The sequence below is a fragment of the Delphinus delphis genome, chromosome 12 (genome assembly GCF_949987515.2).
Source record: "Delphinus delphis chromosome 12, mDelDel1.2, whole genome shotgun sequence".
NCBI classification, from domain to species: Eukaryota; Metazoa; Chordata; class Mammalia; order Artiodactyla; family Delphinidae; genus Delphinus; species Delphinus delphis.
Genome location: NC_082694.2, coordinates 74,684,957 through 74,702,943, shown reverse-complemented (window position 1 = coordinate 74,702,943; position 17,987 = coordinate 74,684,957). Strand labels below are relative to the sequence as shown.

The following is a 17,987-nucleotide window of genomic DNA, read 5'->3' as shown; positions in this document are numbered from 1 at the left end:
CAGCCTCTGACATGGCCCTCAGTGATCCTCACCTTCTAATATTCATGCTCTAGTCTAATCCCCTCCCCTTTAGTTTGGGCTGGAGCCAGTGATTTGTTTCTAACAAAGAGAATACTGTAAAAGTAATGAGATATCATTTCTGTAATTGGGTTACAGTCTGTGACTTCCATCTTGCCAGCAGACTCTTTCTCTGGCTCTCCTCCCAGACTTGCTCTCATGGGGTGAGTTAGAAAGGCCCACATTCTAAGGAACTGAGGGTGGCCTCCACCCAACTGCCAGTGATGAACCAAGGCCCTCCTCTATCCAACAACCCTTGAGGGAGTGAATTGAGGCAGATCCTCCTCAATTCAGATCTTCACATGAGACCACAGCCCTGAAAGACACTTTGATTACGGTCTTGTGAGATACCCTGAACCACAGAACCTAGCTAAGTTGTGACCAGTCCCAGGTCCACAGAAACTGTGAGAGAATAAATGTGTATTGTTTTATGCTGTTAAGTTTTTTCTTTTCTTTTTTTTTTTATTTTTTTAACATCTTTATTGGGGTATAATTGCTTTACAATGGTGTGTTAGTTTCTGCTTTATAACAAAGTGAATCAGTCATACATAAACATATGTTCCCATATGTCTTCCCTCTTGTGTCTGCTGTTAAGTTTTGAGGTAACTTGTTACACAGCTGTAGATTACTAACACAGTAGTTAACCTAATTACTGAGTCATTTCCATTATAATAATAATAGCTAATACTTATATGGAACTTTTAAGTTCTAGGCACCATTCTTAATTCTTTATATAATTCCTCACAAAAATCCTCTGAAGAACATATTACTATCCCCCTTTTACAGATGAGGAAACAAAGGTACAGAGACTCAATAACTTGCCCAAGGTCACCAAGACAAAGTATGACAGCAAGTATCTGAACGTAGGTGTCTTGTTTCTAGAGTGAGGACTTGTGGCAACTGTGCAAAGAGAACCGCTAAGGGCTAAGACTGGACACTATGAAAACAGTAACCTCATAACGTGGTACCAGAGGAGCTTTAGAGGCACAACAGAGATTAGAAGCCATGCAAAATGCTAAAAACAAAAAAAAAAAATGCTAAAAGGAAAGCCCGTTTTCTTATTAAGATGCCTTATCTAGGGGGAAAAAACCAGAGAAGAAGCAATAATATAGTCAATGGAATGCAATCTAGAATTTATTGAATTCACACTTAGAAATGAAAATATACTTTCTGATACCCAATGTAAGAAATTAACAGCCTCCATTTGGTATTAAAAAGCACACCCAAGGACGCTATAGTTGTACTTTTCCCAAAGGCAATTAATTATAAGTAAGAAGTAAGTGTGTCAAGCTGGAGGGGAAAGAAGCAAATTCCTTGTGAGCTCCAAGACTCCACTGAAGATATTTTACCACATGGAGTGAGAAAAGTCAATATCCCAGGATAGGGAGATTCCAGGAAGGAATCACTTCCTATCTTGTATTCAGATTACCAGGTTAAATAGCACTCCTTCATGATCTCACACACCCTCTATTTACATAAGAAGTAGGTATCACACCTATGGGTTAGTCTGTGTCCTCCCTTAGACTTCAGGCTCTCTTACCTCAAAGACTATTTTATTCACTGGGATGTCTTCAAAACACAGCACAAGGCCTGATACATGGCAAGTGCTTAATATAAGTTTGTTGAATGAAGAAATAATTTATGCTGTGAATCACATTCATTTAATGGGTCATTTCAATGGTATATGTCAGTGAAAGTATGAGGTTTTGTTTTGTTTTGAAGTGTTGTATAGTTCACTAGCTTTCCTGGCACTTTAAATAGGTCTTTTTTTTTTTTGCGGTACGCGGGCCTCTCACTGCTGTGGCCTCTCCCATTGCAGAGCACAGGCTCCAGACGCGCAGGCTCAGTGGCCATGGCTCACGGGCCCAGCCGCTCTGTGGTATGTGGGATCTTCCCGGACCGGAGCACGAACCCGTGTCTCCTGCATCGGCAGGCGGACTCTCAACCACTGCACCACCAGGGAAGCCCCTTAAATAGGTCTTTATATCTCCAGTGTCTCACTTAATATCTGGCACATAGTGGCACCCAGTAAGTATTTGTGAATGAATGAATGAATGAATAAATGAGTGTCTCAAAAAGGCTGCCAAGCTATAGAACAGATAAGGATTCAGACTTATGACTAAATAAAGATTTAATGTTCCTTAAGAATAACTGTTTGCCTAACAACAATGGTGATAATAATAATTTTTCTTCCTTTTGAGAGGAGGCATGAATATTTGCATAATACTCTCCCTAGACAAGATTATTGCCTCAGCCCTAGTTGGTGACTGCTTTTAAATATTCCTTTACAGGGACTTCTCTGCTGGCCCAGTGGTTGAGAATCTATCTTGAAATGCAGGGGATGCTGGTTTGATCCCTAATCAGGGAGCTAAGAGCCCACATGCTGCGGAGCAAATAAGCCCACGTGCCACAACTAGAGAAGCCTGCACACCGCAACGAAGAGCCTGCGTGCTGCAACTAAGACCCAATACAGCCAAAAAATAAATAAATAAATATAAAAAAAGAAATATTCCTTTACCAAAGACAGCAAGTTGTATGTAATTTAAGAACTCCAGATAACCCTAGATTAAAAAGCATTTGTTCAAATAAAATACTGTAAATTAACTATACTTCAATTTAAAAAGAAGAGGCATTTATTCAGAAAATTCCCACCTCCTTCAGCATTATTTTTTGAAACATTATGGGAAATGTATGAACATACACTCACACAGGCCCACAGTAATATAGAGATAAGGATAAAGGCAGCTAACAAGTATCCCTCTCTGTGTTTTATTTATCAATTCAATACGAGACAAAAAAGCAAAGGAAATCTGAGAGGATTTGTGCGAGTGCACAATCCAGCACCGACAGTCCCCTCCTGAGGCGTACTTACTGGGAGCTCAGGGGCATGCTTCAGAACCTGAAGGGAGAAATAGCAGCCTATGGAATGGCCAATGACCACAAGTTTCATTTCCTTTGGCACATGAGTTCTCAGGAAAGCTAGCTTGTGTTCTACTTGACCACGGAGTCCATAGATGTCCTTAATTTCTTGAGCATTTGGATCTAAAATAAAAAATATAAGTTATGTTTTCATTCAATAAGTGAAAGCAATCACTTCACTGGGGAAAATATCTAAAAAAAAACAAACCAATAATAATAGCAGTTGCTATCATTTATTGAAAGCCTACCATGTGCAAGCCACAGTGTTGGCACTTTATTTAAATTATATCTTCACAACAACCCTGGAAAGGAAGTATTCCTATCTTCATTTTATAGATGAAAATCCCAAAGCTCACGGACGTTAGGTGATAGATTGGCAGTTACATACCTGTTAAGTGCGACAGGTGAGATTCAAACCCAGGTGTCTGTCCTCAAAGCCCATGAACTCTCAACTATTCCACCAACTACTACAGTTTAGGCCACTGGTTCTCAAACTTGAGTATGCATCAGAATTCTCTGTAAGGCTTGGTGAAACACTCATTGCTAGGCCTCACCATCAGAGTCTCTGATCCAGTGGGTCTGGGCTGGAGCCCGAAAATTTACACTTCTAAGCCTCCAGAAGATGCTGATATTGCTGGTCCCAGGACCACACATTGAGAACCACCGGTTAGGCTAGGTTACATGATTAATATATAACCAAGAAAATCCATGACACTGCTTCATTATTTTAGATAATCTTTGTTTAAAGAAGTCAAGACTGAAAGGCATAAGTAGAAATGTTTTAAACTGTTCCTTTTAACCAGCACAGTCCTGACCTGAAATATCCTTTCTTCCTTTCACAAATGAACGTCTTTAAGATTCTTCAAGACCTACTCAAAACTTTATCTAGCTAATCTTCAAGAAAAATGAATGAGCCTTCCTTTGTGTTTAACTAGTATTCACTACTTATTATAGCACTTTATCATATTTGTATAACTGTTTCCTCCCTGAGACTGCGAGCTCCTTGAAGGCAAGGTCCATCTTTCATTTCTGTGTCCTCTGTGACTAGCACCCAGTAAATATTATTGTTGAATGAAAATATGAAATGACTAGACAATCTGAGGATGCTGCCAGCTCCAATATTCTATGAGCAGAGAAAACTTCAATAGGCTTTCCCTATGAACATATATACAACCCCAATGACAGGGTGTAATATTTCAAGATATCACAAGGTAGTCAATTGCCTTCAAGGTACTGACGCAAACTATAACAAAGGTACCCAAAACTCATTAGGAAGAACTGCTCTTCAGTTTTATCTGTACATGCTGGTTTTTCTTCCTTCAGTGCTCAGCTCCCCCTTGTTAATCTGGCTAACTCCTCTTTATCCTTCAAACTCTCAACAAGTGTTACCTCCTCTGAGAAGCCTTTTTATGATTCAGTAGATGAGGAGTAAAGTGGCCTTCCTTTCAGTTTCCACCACATCCCATATTTATCTCACCACACTACTCCTAATTTACTTCTGTACTTCCTGTCTTGCCTATCTCTTTCTCCAATGCCTGGCATACAGTTATTGAAGTGCTTTTTATTGAATTAATGAGGCTTAGCTCCCCGTTTCACTGGTACTACTGAAACAGGAGATTTCCCAGGTGAGACATGTTCTGCTTTAACCCTTCTTCCCAGGTCAGCCTAGAATTCATTCTCTATTTAACAAGGAAGTTCCCCATAAAACAGAATTGGGAAGAGACAGAATCTGGAAATTTGATTTTCGTAGGGCCTCCGATGGCTCCAAATCCAAGCTTTTATTTATTTAATATTCTATTTAAGTTTGAGTTGTTCATATTCCACTACTGTCATATATCTTCTCTGATCACTCTACCCAGGAGTGATCGTATTGTTCTGATACCCCAAATACCTATAATATTTGCAACCCAAGTTCTTTATTTTTCAAAATATACAGCTTTTGAAAATGCTGAAGTCTTCCTTTCATTGGGACGGTATGGTATAGTACAAAGATCAAGGGCGTTGGAGACAAGATAAACCTGGTTCTAACTCCCAGCTAAGCACCTTACTATGTGACTCCGTGCAAATACTTTAACCTCTGGCTTCAGTCTCCTCATATATAAAACAGAGATAGTAATTCTAGCCTCCGAGGAATGTTGCTTGCGTAACACTTTAAAGCACATAGGAAGTGTCTGGCATAAACTATTTGAGAAATGAAACTTATGACTGCTATCATTTCAATTCCTGTCATTTAAGGCCTCCCTCAAATACACATTTATATGGTTAGAGCAAAGAGAAAGAAAATGAGCTAAATACAATAAACATTTAGAAACTTCATTGATTCTAGAAATAAGGCCCTAAAACATATTTCAGATGAACTTTGATGACCATTATAATTCAAATCATTATCGAAGTGAATATTTCAGAAGTAAGTCTGGCTTTACCTCTGGGAATTGCTCAGTAGATTTCCAAGATAAACACACTACTTAGTGTTTTCTGAAGTAATGAGATTAATGGGGAAAGTACTTTCTATAAATAAATAATCTATGATAGAAAATTTCAATGTGCACTCTGGATATTATTTTACTAGCAAAAACTAAAAGCTAAAAGAATATCTATATACTGGACTGTATACTCTATACTTTCTCTCCTATTATAATTTTAATATACTCTGAAAAAAATTCTAGGAATCATTTATTTACTCTCCATAAAAATATTGTAAAAAATTCACATTCAATTGTATCAAAATCAGAGTGATAATATGGAAATGATTTATACCGTTCTTTTTATAGGGAAAATGTACTCCAAGTTACGATCAACTAAGTATATTTGGAAAGTAAACTGTTTCTAAACTGAAAACTGCCTGAATTGATAGATGGCAATCCAATTCACCAATTCTTTACCAATATATGGTCCTGAATATAGTACTGACAATTGCCTTTTAGAACCCGAGCCTGTTTCTTAGACCCATCTCAATGGAATTCACTTCATAGATCATTTACTGATTCTGGAGTTTATTTCAAAAGGTATGTATAATCTGTTCCTAAGTAGTTCTTTGGGGAATTAAGTAATATCAGTACTTCGCATTTACTTTTCATCTAGTTGTTCAAACTGATTGATCCAGTTATTAAAATTCTGTCAATTCTGGATCAAAATGTCATGCATCCCTTATAGCTTCAGGAGACAGGTAAATCTGATAACTATTATTTTCTTCCATTTCTCATGAAGTAAATTGACCACTCCGACAGAAAACAGTGACTAATTGGCCCATGATAATATTGAAAACTCAGATATAAATACAATATACTCCCTTGTCTTCAAGGAGCTCACAGTCTAATAAGAGGAAACAGAAGTAGATAAAAACATTATTATAAAACACTGAAGTAAGTATAGCTCAAGCATCTCCTTGAGAAAATAAGAGGGTTTTATTGGGTCAAAATAGAAAGGTAATGCCCCTTTGAATTCATAAAAAGTACTATGCCTTTCTCCAAATAAACCAAGAGAGATACCTGGAAAATACTATTTACTACATGCACATTACTATAACTGTGTAATCTTAACTACACATTTGAATACTATCACAATGGTCTAAATTTAACAACACATTTTAACAACACATCCACATATATGTTTATCTAGATACACACTGAATATAAATGCATAAGTTTTACTATATAGTGTCACACAAACAATATTTACAAGTCACCAACGACCACAGAGCTAACAAGACCAAAGATTAGTGCTACATGAGCCTTCTGCTAGGACTGAGTCTGCACACAGGAACTCTCTAAATCTTACACCAGAATTTTCTCAACTAGTGAAGTCTTCCATCCTGCTCCCATCATTACTCCAAAGCTATACCTTAATAATAACTTTAATTAAACAACTTACACGTGGAGATTAAAAGGCTAAAAATAGCACTTCATATTTTAAAGAATGCTTTGAGCAAGATGAATATACAGTTTACTCTTTAGGTCAAGCTTTGAAAAACACACAAAACAATATCATGTATTGTTTAGCATTACATATACATAACTAAAAAAGAGAAATGAAATTTACTCTAAATTCATGATACTAGAACATAAAGGCATAAAAGTGTGAAGTGTAATTTTGGACACTGCGATGAGTACTGTGCCTGTTTGTGGTTATAAGAGAGATGGAACAAATAAGGTTAGAAAGGAAGGTTGAGACTAGATCAAGTAGGACCCTGAACATCACTAAGGGATCTGGACTCCACTGTGTGAGCAGTGAGAAGATGCCCAAGGATCTCAAAGGGAGGGACAACGATCCGGTCTGTGTTACAGGACATCAGCTACAATGCTTTTCTCCCTCCTCTGGTCTGCTTCTTATTTCTGTCTTCCCTGAGAATCTAACAGTTTGCTCGATTCTTAACTCTTCTTCTTGCTCTACCCTTTGGTTTTCTGCTTCTTCCCACCTACTGAGAGACTTACTTGTTTATTTCTAGTGACTGAGAGCCCTGAGACTTGACTAACTGTCCCTGCCTCAGGAGAATCTTGTCGTTCCCTGTAGCCTCCATGTTCTTCTGCCAGAGTCCTGGAAAGAGAAAGCCCTACTGTTTTTTCTCTTTCTTTCAGTTTTGGGTACTAGAATGGGAGTGGTTTAATGATTCTCGGGATAAACATGACGCAAATTCATCATTAGTTGAAAGACTACGTAACTTTTTTAGGTAATGTTTTACCAGTTGAAACTAAACCACTTTGATTTCTAGCTTTTCTGTTACACGTTTGGAACAAATGACAAAATAGTTGATAATGAATCTGCCATCAAGTAAGCTGACTCCATAGTAAATCAAAGCCAGAAAGAGTTTATACTTCTAATTCCTCAAATTTTCTTTTCACACTTTTTTTTTCCTGAGTCACCTCCTTCTGACACTGGTGAACATCTGTTCTCCCAATTATACCCAATTTATGATTGTGATAATGTGGTGCAACTAGAATATTATTTCCAACTGTTCATGATTTTAACATGTGCTAATATGAAGCAAAACGTACTTTCAACATTTGATGTGCGGTTATAGCTTATGTCTTTTCTCTCAATGATTACGTATTTTTCACACCATATTTTGCATGTCAGAAAACCTGTACTTTAGAACAATAATCTTGGATGATGAATAATATATCTGTCCTGCCTATCCATTTCAGTCTACTGTAGCATGCGTTTATAAACATAATCTTCAATTTGTAAAACAGATGAAGGCAGAACTGTTCTGGTTCAATCGGGGGGACCAGTGAAGCTCAGAGCCCCATGTGCCCTTTACAGAACTTTTGGGATACTCACAACACAGATGCAAAGTCACTAAAAGGCAGCATTTTCATTTCTTTGTATACCTCTGTAGCACCACACATAATAATCTAGTAGGTTGTCGATAAATCCTTGATGATGGATGAGTTGCCCTTTCACCCCCCTCTAGAAACCACAGCTTCCTATGGCCCTGTGGTGGCCCTTTGGGCTAATGCCTCTAGATGGCACTGTTCTCATTAGCAGCAAAGGACCCAGGCTCTAATTACTAAGTCATTAACTCAACAGCACACAAGCAGCCTAAGCAATAAGCATACTCAAAATAAAGTTATAAATAATATGTCAATTTAAAACAAGAATTAAATACATTTCTCAGAAATTCAGACACAATAGATAATTTCTGCTGGTTTTCCCTACCAGTGTTTACTGGCGAAGATCTATGGCAGGGCTTCTGAAAATGTGGTACCAGGACCAGCAGCATCAGTATTACTTAAGAACTTGTTAGAAATGCAAATTCTCAGGTCCTACCCCACTTGTAGTGAATCAACAACTCAGGAGGTAGCATCCAGTAATTTGTGTTTCAATAAATCCTCCAGGTGATTCTGATGCCGGCCAAAGTTTGAGAACCCCTGATGTAGGGTTGCTCTTTGAGTCTATTTTCAACTTTCAAAGTTGCTACTCATGTTCTGCTCAACGTTTGTTTTGTCCTCAAGTACGACTTAAGGGCTTACTGTGATAACTGAGTTGGATGTTGCTTTCATTAGGTAATTCAATATATAGCTTCTATTATGATGACCTTTTTCACTGAGGTAAGAATATAGGAATAAGACATTTTAGCTAATCATCACTAAGTTTGAACACCATGAAAGGAGAGGTATTATCCTTCATGAGTACTATGAGGTATTTCCACTACTTCCTAGCTTCTCCTGTCCTTGGTTATCTCTTCTCTTGCCAGAGTTAAGATAACAGGCCAGCAAAACTGGTAGCTTTTCGAGATTTAGCAAGTTAAACAAGCCTGTTTTCTAAGAATTCTTTTAACACCTCTGTTTTCCAATACCACATAAGATAGCCAAAGCACATTCTAAGCAGACGTACAAATTTCCTGACAGAGGAAAAACTGTGGTATTAAAACCCCCAAATTTCTTTGGGTATATATGAAGAAATAATAAATATGTACCTTTTAAACTATTTCAAGGTAAAGCAAGTATATACTATACATTTGATTCACATTCAGCCACATTTCTGTGACAGCTGTTGAAATAGATGTTTTTAATCAAGGAAATAAAATCTGTATATTCGGTTTCACTTCACAAAATCTCTCACTGCTAGGTAATCAATATTTGCTTGCCTTTCAAAGCATACCCTAGTCTTTAAGAGAAGTGTAAAAGGCTCGAAAGTAAATTGCATTCACAGAGGAACACACATACACGTAAACAGATAGAAAAAGACACTATAAAAAGAGGCACTTTGAGGTATTTAGGCAAGATTTTGCCATGAGTTACATAGTTTCATCTACACTCCATTTATCCTGTCCCCTTTACAAGTCATAGCAGGAAAAGGGTGACAGACCAGGTACAATCTGTGACCGTGGAAGGGCTAATCACTAGCATTTTGCACCAGCCACCTGAGATAACCTACCACAGGACTAGAGCACTGACCTCAGGATCACAAGTGCTGGCTTCCTGTCCGCGTCCTACCACTCACCAGCACAAGGTCATTTAGCCCTTTTGGGCCTTACTTTCCTTCCTTGAAAAATAAGGGTTCAAGATGGAATTTAATGTAAATACTTTTGTTTTTTAGGTTGATTTTTTAAATTAAAATATACTTGATTTACAAAATTATATTAGTTTCAGGTGTACAACATAGTGATTCAACATTTATATAATAGATTATACTCCATTTAAAAGTATTATAAAATATTGGCTACATTCCTCATGCTGTACAGTATATTCCTGTATCTTATTTATTTTATATACAGTGGTTTGTACCTCTTAATCCTCTGCCTCTGTGTTGCCCCTCCCCCATTCCACTTCCCACTGGTAAGCACTAGTTTGTTTTCTATATCTATGAGTCTGTTTCTGTTTTGTTATATTCATTCATTTTACTTTCTGGATTCCACATATAAGTGATAACATACAGTACTTGTCTTTCTCTGTTTTGTTATATTCATTCATTTTACTTTCTGGATTCCACATATAAGTGATAACATACAGTACCTGTCTTTCTCTGTCTGACTTATTTCACTAAGCATAATACACTCCAGGTCCATTCATGTTGCTGCAAATGGCAACATTTCATTCTTTTTATGGACGAGTAAAACACTGTGTGTGTGTGTATACACACACACATCACATCTTCTTTATCCATTCACCTGCTGAAGGACACTTAGGTTGCTTCCATTACCTTGGCTATTGTAAACAGTGCTGCTATGAACACTGGGATGCATATCTCTTTTCTAATTAGTGTTTTCACTTTCTTTGGTTATATACCCAGGTGCGTAATTGCTGGATCATATGGTAGATACTTTTAGCTCTAAGATCCTATAATTCTTTTTCTTTCTTTAAAACCTTTTTTTAATAGTGGAAATTTTGAAACATACACAAAAGTCCAGAGAATAGTATAACAGACCCCCATGTACCCATGGTCCAGCTTCAAAAATTATTTTCCTTTTTCTTTCCAGCTTTACTGAAGTATGACTCCAAAGAAAATCTGTATATATTTAGGTTGTACAACACGATTGTTTTTAAAGGTGTACAAGGTGATGACTTAATATACATATACACTGTGAAATGACTACCACAGTCAGGCTGAGTAACACATTCATCACCTCACATACTGAGTGTTAAGTGCCTGACATTAAGCTTTTGATTGATGAGACATCCACTTTGAATAAACATATTGCCAGCTGTAATGACCCAGCTACTAGCAAAACAACCAGATAAGGAACTAGGCCACCCCCACCCATGAAGGCTTTCCCTTTCAGAAAGCTTTGGGTAATCTAAATAACTGCTCAAGTGACCTTTTCTCCAAGACTTGTTAACTTCTGTCTTTTTTGAGAATAGCCATCCTAACAGGTGTGAGGTGATAACATCATCGTGGTCTTGATTTGCATTTCCTTGATGACTGATGACGTTGAGCATTTTCCATATACCAGTTGGCTATCTGTATGTCTTCTCTGGAAAAATCTGCCCATTTTATAAATCAGGCTATTAAGTGTTTTTGCTATTGAGTTGTATTAGTTCCTTATATATTTTGGAAATTCTCCTTATCAGATATATGGTTTGCAAATATTTTCTCCCATTTTATAGGCTGCCTTTTCATTTGGTTGCCTGTTTCCTTTGCTGTACAGACGCTTTTTAGTTTGATACAGTCCCAACTGTTTATTTTTGCCTTTGTTACTTGTGCTTTTGGTGTCATATCCAAAAAAATCACTGCCAAGACCAATGTCAAGGAGTTTTTCTCCTATGTTTTCTTCCAGGAGTTTAATGGTTTCAGGTCTTAAATTTAAGTATTTAATCCATTTTGAGTTAATTTTTGTGTATGGTGTAAGATAAGGGTTCAATTTCATTCTTTTGTGTGTGGATATCCAGTTTTCCCAATACCATTTATTGAAGATACTATCCTTTCTGCATTGTGTATTCTTGGTGCCCTTGTCAAAGATTAGCTGACCCTATATTTGTGGGTTTATTTCTGGGCTCTCTATTCTGATCCACTGGTCTGTTTTTATGCCACTACCAAACAGTTTTGATTACTAGCTTTGTAATATAGTTTGAAATCAGGAAGTGTGATAACTTCACCTTTGAACCTTAACTTCAATCTTCTTCCTCAAGATTATTTTGGCTATTTGATATCTTTTGTGGCTCCATACAAACTTTAGGACTTTTTTTCTATTTCTGTGAAAAATTGCAGCTGTAATTTTTGTAGGAATTTATATAGGGATTGCACTTAATCTGTAAATTTATAATTCTAAATAGAAGATAATTAGGGAAATAAAAAAGATAAAGTAGGTGAAAGTGGTAGTAGAAGAAATCTGAGCAACTAAAGAGCTGAAACAAAGTCTGGATGATCCTGCTTATCAAGGGCCTGATCACTGAGAGTGGAAACTGTTTTAACAGAGAGGAGGAGATTAGCCAAGACAAAGGTAATCTTACATGTGATGCCTTAAAAAGAAAGACACAGGAAGTCTGGGTGGTGAGATAACCTAATAATAAACAATGTAAGTGCAACAGATTTGCTTTAAGCACAGAGGTATTTTTCCGTTAAGTGCTAGCAAAGAGGCAGGTTCACAGCAGGCACTCAAAAAAGATTAAATTGAGTAAATGGAATTAGGAAAAAAGAAAGCTTAAATTCCATTCTCAAGAGTTGGCATCTGATGTTAAAGTCAATCTAAAATTAACATAGGATTCTGGAACCAGAACTAACATTTCAGGAAGCTGATATATACCACGATATGTGAGAATTAAGAGATCAAGAGCCAGGGAGTTGTGATGTTCACAGTGAGATGACACATGAATAGTTTGAGCTATGGCTTCAGGAGGGAAAAGAAAAGAGAACCAAATCCCATGCTAACTACAGAACCAAAGAGTATCTATCTACTCTGTATGGACAGGGTGATTTCATTTCTTAAATTCTGTAATAACTACATTGTGTCCTGACCATATGTATCAGTTAACTGCCAAAAATAGGACATGGATAAAAATAGGAATCACCTCTTAACTGTCACCCATTTCTTCAAATAAAAAAATTATTACAATTTAGCTTGCCTGCAGATGTTCATGAATGTGGAAGGAGCTGCCACTTAGAACAGAAACTTTTCCTTTGCTACTCAACAGGATCGAGGCTTCAAAGGGCCTGCTTCTAACAACTGTAAGGTAATACTTCTGAGGATGGACCAAAGGTAAGCTAACAAAAGTTGAACAAATATTTAGCAAAAATGTTTTAAGAGATAATTTGTATGTTCTACTATTGCTCAGGTACAATGTCATATGTATATGCTGACCTATACCTGTGATCAGATTTAAAATGTTAATATATAACATTCCCATTCATGATTATATGGACTGAATATTTGTGTCCCCTAAAATTCTTACGTTGAACAACCCCCCTGCCCCCACTGTGATGTTATTTGGAGATGGGGACTTTGGGAGGTAATTAGGGTTAGAGGAGGTCATGAGGGTGGGGCCCTCATGAAGGGATTAGTGCCCTTATAAGAAGAGACACCAGAGAGTTTGCTGGCTTGCACTCCTTCTCGCTCTGTCATGCTCCCTCCCTCTCCCTCTCTCTCTCCCTCTCTCTCTCTGTCATGTGAGGACTAAAAGAGAAGGCAGCCACCTCAAAGCCAGGGAGAGGGTTCTCATCAGAGCACAATTATGATGAAACTCTAATCTTGGACTTATAGTCTGCAGACTATGAGAAAATAAATTCCTGCTATTTAAGTTACCTAGTTTATGGGTTTCATTATGGGAGTCTGAACTAATACAATGATAAAAAGTATAATGTAAATATTAAAATTATTAAAAACCTCCAGTATTTTTTTGTGTGTGTGTGGTACACAGGCCTCTCACTGTTGTGGCCTCTCCCGTAGCGGACACCAGGCTCTGGACGCGCAGGCTCAGCGGCCATGGCTCATGGGCCTAGCCGCTCCATGGCATGCGAGATCTTCCCGGACCGGGGCACAAACTCGTGTCCCCTGCATCGGCAGGCGGACTCTCAACCACTGCGCCACCAGGGAAGCCCTCCAGTATTTTTTTATTAACAGATTTTATTTTTTAGAATGGTTTTAGAGTTGCAGAAAATTTGAACAGATTAGTCCAGAAAGTTCCCATATCACCTACCTCTTTCTCCCTCCCTCCCCACACATGGTTTTCCCTATCATGAGATGCTCAATAAGTACAAGAAGATGCTCATACCATAGGAGAGGCATACAAGAACCAGGGGCAAACTAGGCAATGAAGCCATAGCCACCTCTCTCCCACCTCAGATTAACAAAGTGGAACCCTTAGGGAATGCCCACACAGAAATTATGTTTTTCTTTTTTCCTCTCATCTCACTTTTTTTTAGAAGAGTGAACATGCTAGAATACTCATGAATTAGAAGCAGGTAATTTGCAACTCTGTGGTACTACTTCCTCCATTTAAAGGCTTCCAGAAATTTACCATGTAAAGTCCTAGTTCTCCCTTCAGCTTTCAAGGTTCCTCCCAATCTGACCCTGCCTAGCACTCAAGTACCTACTGAATCTCTCTTCCTGCTATGCTAATCCTTCTGCCTATTATACAGAAGGCACCCACCTCCACCCCTCAATTCCAAATTCTACTCAGCTGTTAAAACTCTTTTACTCTCTCTTTTGTTTACTCCTTAAGTATCCACATAATCAGCAGGCCAGAGTTTATCACTTAATCACTCTCTAAAGATGAGAATGAGAGCTTCTTTAGAGTAGGAACCGTGGCTAAGGAGCACGTCGTCTTATACTACTTCACTGTTCCTCTTAATACAACCCTGGAACTATAGTACATGATCGATAAACATATAGTTGGTTACTAGTAGGTAAATACAGATGGCAAGTCCTAGACAAACTGCTTGATCTGCCCAAACTTTTAAAGAAAATTACCTGCAGAATGATTAAAATGACCCCCCAAATCCTAAAATTACCAGAATGTGGCATCATGGGCCCAATGCCACAAGTGGAGGTTTCCACTGGTATAACTCTTAACCTTAGCAGGCTTTCTAGAAATATGAACACCCACTCACTGTAAAGGAAAGCAGATGTTAACAAACACATACCATCTGAGGTTGTAAGAATCTTCTTGTCTTTGGGGGCCAAGGCATGCCCAGCATGACTGATAACCCAAACTGGAAAGCGTCTTTTTGTTGAAGAATACAAAGCCTTTGCAAAAGGCACATAAAAGGCAGAAAAACCTGGGTTACCTAAGAAAAGAAGCAGACTTTTAGATTAACCAAAGCAATAAACTCACATAAGACAATGTGCTGACTGAAAAAGAAAGATCTATTTCTCCTTATACTTCCCTAAATGTTACTATACAAACGTAGTAACATTTACCCATACAACTCAATTTTAATATGCTTTATACCTTAAGTCTGGGAATTATCATTTAGAAAATTTCTGCTCCTGCTTTGTTCTCCAACTGCTTCAAATAAATTCTTCCTCCATGTTCCTCATCTTAATAAGTGGAAGCACCAATCATAAATCAAATACTCAAGTCCTAACAGCAGGAGTCATTCCTGGTTCCTTCCTGTTCTTCACATCCAATTCATCAATAAGTCCTGTCAACTCTGCTTCCAAAATACATCTCAACTTTGTCCAATTCTCTCCATTAGTGTTATCACTTCCCACTGGGTTTCCTACAACAGCCTCCTAACAGGTCTTCTATCTACTCTTGTCCCCTGGGAATCCATTCTTCAGGGTACCCAGAGAGATATCTCCAAACCTCAAATTGAATCAGAGCAGTACCCTACTTAAACACCTTCCAGTCGTTTCACATTGTCTAAAATCATTAATACTGCCTGTCAGCCCCTTCAAGATTTGACTATGATCAGTTACCAAGCTGCACAAAAACCAGTGTCAGAATCGTTCACAAAGACAACTTTATGGAATCTACTAACTGTTTTCTGGTCATTTATCACAAGTACTTATATTGTAGAGATGTATACTTTGATCTTTGGGGGAAAAGACCACCAACTAATACATGTAGATTTTTCTTGTGTATGTACAGAAGGTATTTTTGAGGTGGGTTTGCTATAAAGAGACAGAATGAATAAGTGATCTTTTTTAAAAATAGTCAATCTGACACATCTTTGGGGGAAAAGAGTGAAATGGTGTTTTCATCTTACAATCATCATCTGTATAACACCTTCATAAATACTAGTCCATTTCATTCAATATCTATTTCTCCAATCAATTTATCTATTTCTTCATGCTGCTAGGTTTTCTCCTCTTTGCAATTACATGACAGGGTTTTGCTGTACTGATGTAACCTCTGCCATCCTTGTCAAATTTTACTGATTTCTTCTTCATTGTCTATAGCTTTTAGTTTCCTAGATAAGCAATGTAGAAAAGTGGTTAAGGGCATAGACTCTGGAGCCAGACCGCCTGTGATGGTTTTCTTACCTTGCCACTTACCAACTGTGTGACCTTTAGCAAGTTATTTAACCTCTCAGGCTTTGGTTTCCTTGTCCATAAAATGAGGATAATAATCATACTACCTCATGTGAGAACTAAGTGAACTAATATATGTAAAATACTTAAACATTGCTCAATATACTGCTTGCTGTATAAATGTTAGCTCTTCAAACTTGTCATCAGTGTCTAGCCATGATGGTAATATATGAAGGCCTTATCACCCCTATTGTTACTTTGCTACTGTTGCAGTCTGACCTAGTGACTCAAGTTCCAAATTCCTTTTTGTGATGGTGCTAGTGTCATCTTTGTTGAATAGGTGAAGACTTCCTCAAATACAGTAATGTGTTCTTTGGTCAGCTCATTAAGTGTCTGCTGTGCAGCTAGAGGAGAAAGAAGGGAAACAGGGTGTGTATCAGCACAGAGTTACTGTAACATCAATGGTGGATGTGATGACACTGTTTCATGTTTTATATTTAAATCTTCAGTATGGTTGGAATATTCTTGAGTGTAAAGTACAAAGCAGTAATCCAGCTTCTTTTCAAGTGAATAGCCAAGTGTCCCAAGAGCATCTATTATATTACCCATTCTTTCTGCATGGATTTGAAATGTCCTCTGATCCAATACTGAATTCTTACATTTGTTTGCTAATTCTGATTCCAAATAATTCCACTTATTTTTTCCTTTTCTTCTCTGCCAGCATCATACTGTCTTGATTACTACATTGTGGTTTTTTGTTTGTTTGTTTGTTTTTTAATGTTTCAGTAACTGGTAGGCCCTTAGAATTATTTTCAACAGTTTCAATTTTTAAAAATTTCTTTGGAATTCTGATTGAAATTTTATCTCATTTATACATAAGTTTAGAAATATTTGATATTTTCCACATTACTGAGTATAACCTTTTAGGAATATGTCATGTCTCATACTCAAATATTTTATGTCTCTCAGTAAAGATTTATAAGTTTTCTTCATAGGACTAGAAAATAATAACACTTTTAAGTACTATAACCTATTACATGCCAGGCAGTATTTAAGTGTTTTACATATATTAACTCATTCAGTCCTCACATGAGGTAGTACTATTATTATATCCATTTTATGGGTGAGGAAACTGAGGTAGGGAGGTTAAATAACTTGCCAAAGGTATTACCAGTGTTATCATACAAATGATAAGTGCTCAATAAATATCTGAAGACTGAAAGAACATAAAAAGTAAATAATACTGAATTTTAAAAAGAACATAAAATTACCTAGTCTAGGATCTTCTGCATACCTTGTTTTAGTTAATCTTACAACAGTGCTATAAAGTAGCTGACATTATCACCAAGGATAATGAGTGGACAGCCATTATTATTATTACTATCATTACTACTATCATTGCTATTATTACTACAATTATTATTACATTTTTAATTTTTAATTTTTTAAGTTGAATAGATTTAACATGTAGCATTCTGTAAGTTTAGGATGTAGAGAGTGTTAAACTGGTTTAACTTTAAGGAGAATCCAAAGATAACAACTACATGATTTAGACACAATGGTTGCAATGACAGGATACATAAAACCAGAATGAATGAGTACTAGATAATGGAACTGCTAAAAAACAACTTCTTCTCTCTATCTCCGGGTTTAAGTCTGA

The 17,987-nt window shown here is 37.2% G+C and overlaps 1 protein-coding gene across 1 annotated transcript in view; it reads right to left on the bottom strand.

Moving 5' to 3' along the window:
* Positions 1 to 17,987, bottom strand: part of LDAH (lipid droplet associated hydrolase) — a 94,866-nt gene that overhangs the window by 57,811 nt on the left and 19,068 nt on the right. The window contains exons 3-4 of the mRNA XM_060027043.1: positions 14,995 to 15,138; positions 2,930 to 3,099 (exon numbers count right to left, since the gene is read on the bottom strand). Coding sequence (XP_059883026.1) covers positions 2,930 to 3,099; positions 14,995 to 15,138 — 314 coding nt within the window. The remainder of the gene's footprint in view (positions 1 to 2,929; positions 3,100 to 14,994; positions 15,139 to 17,987) is intronic.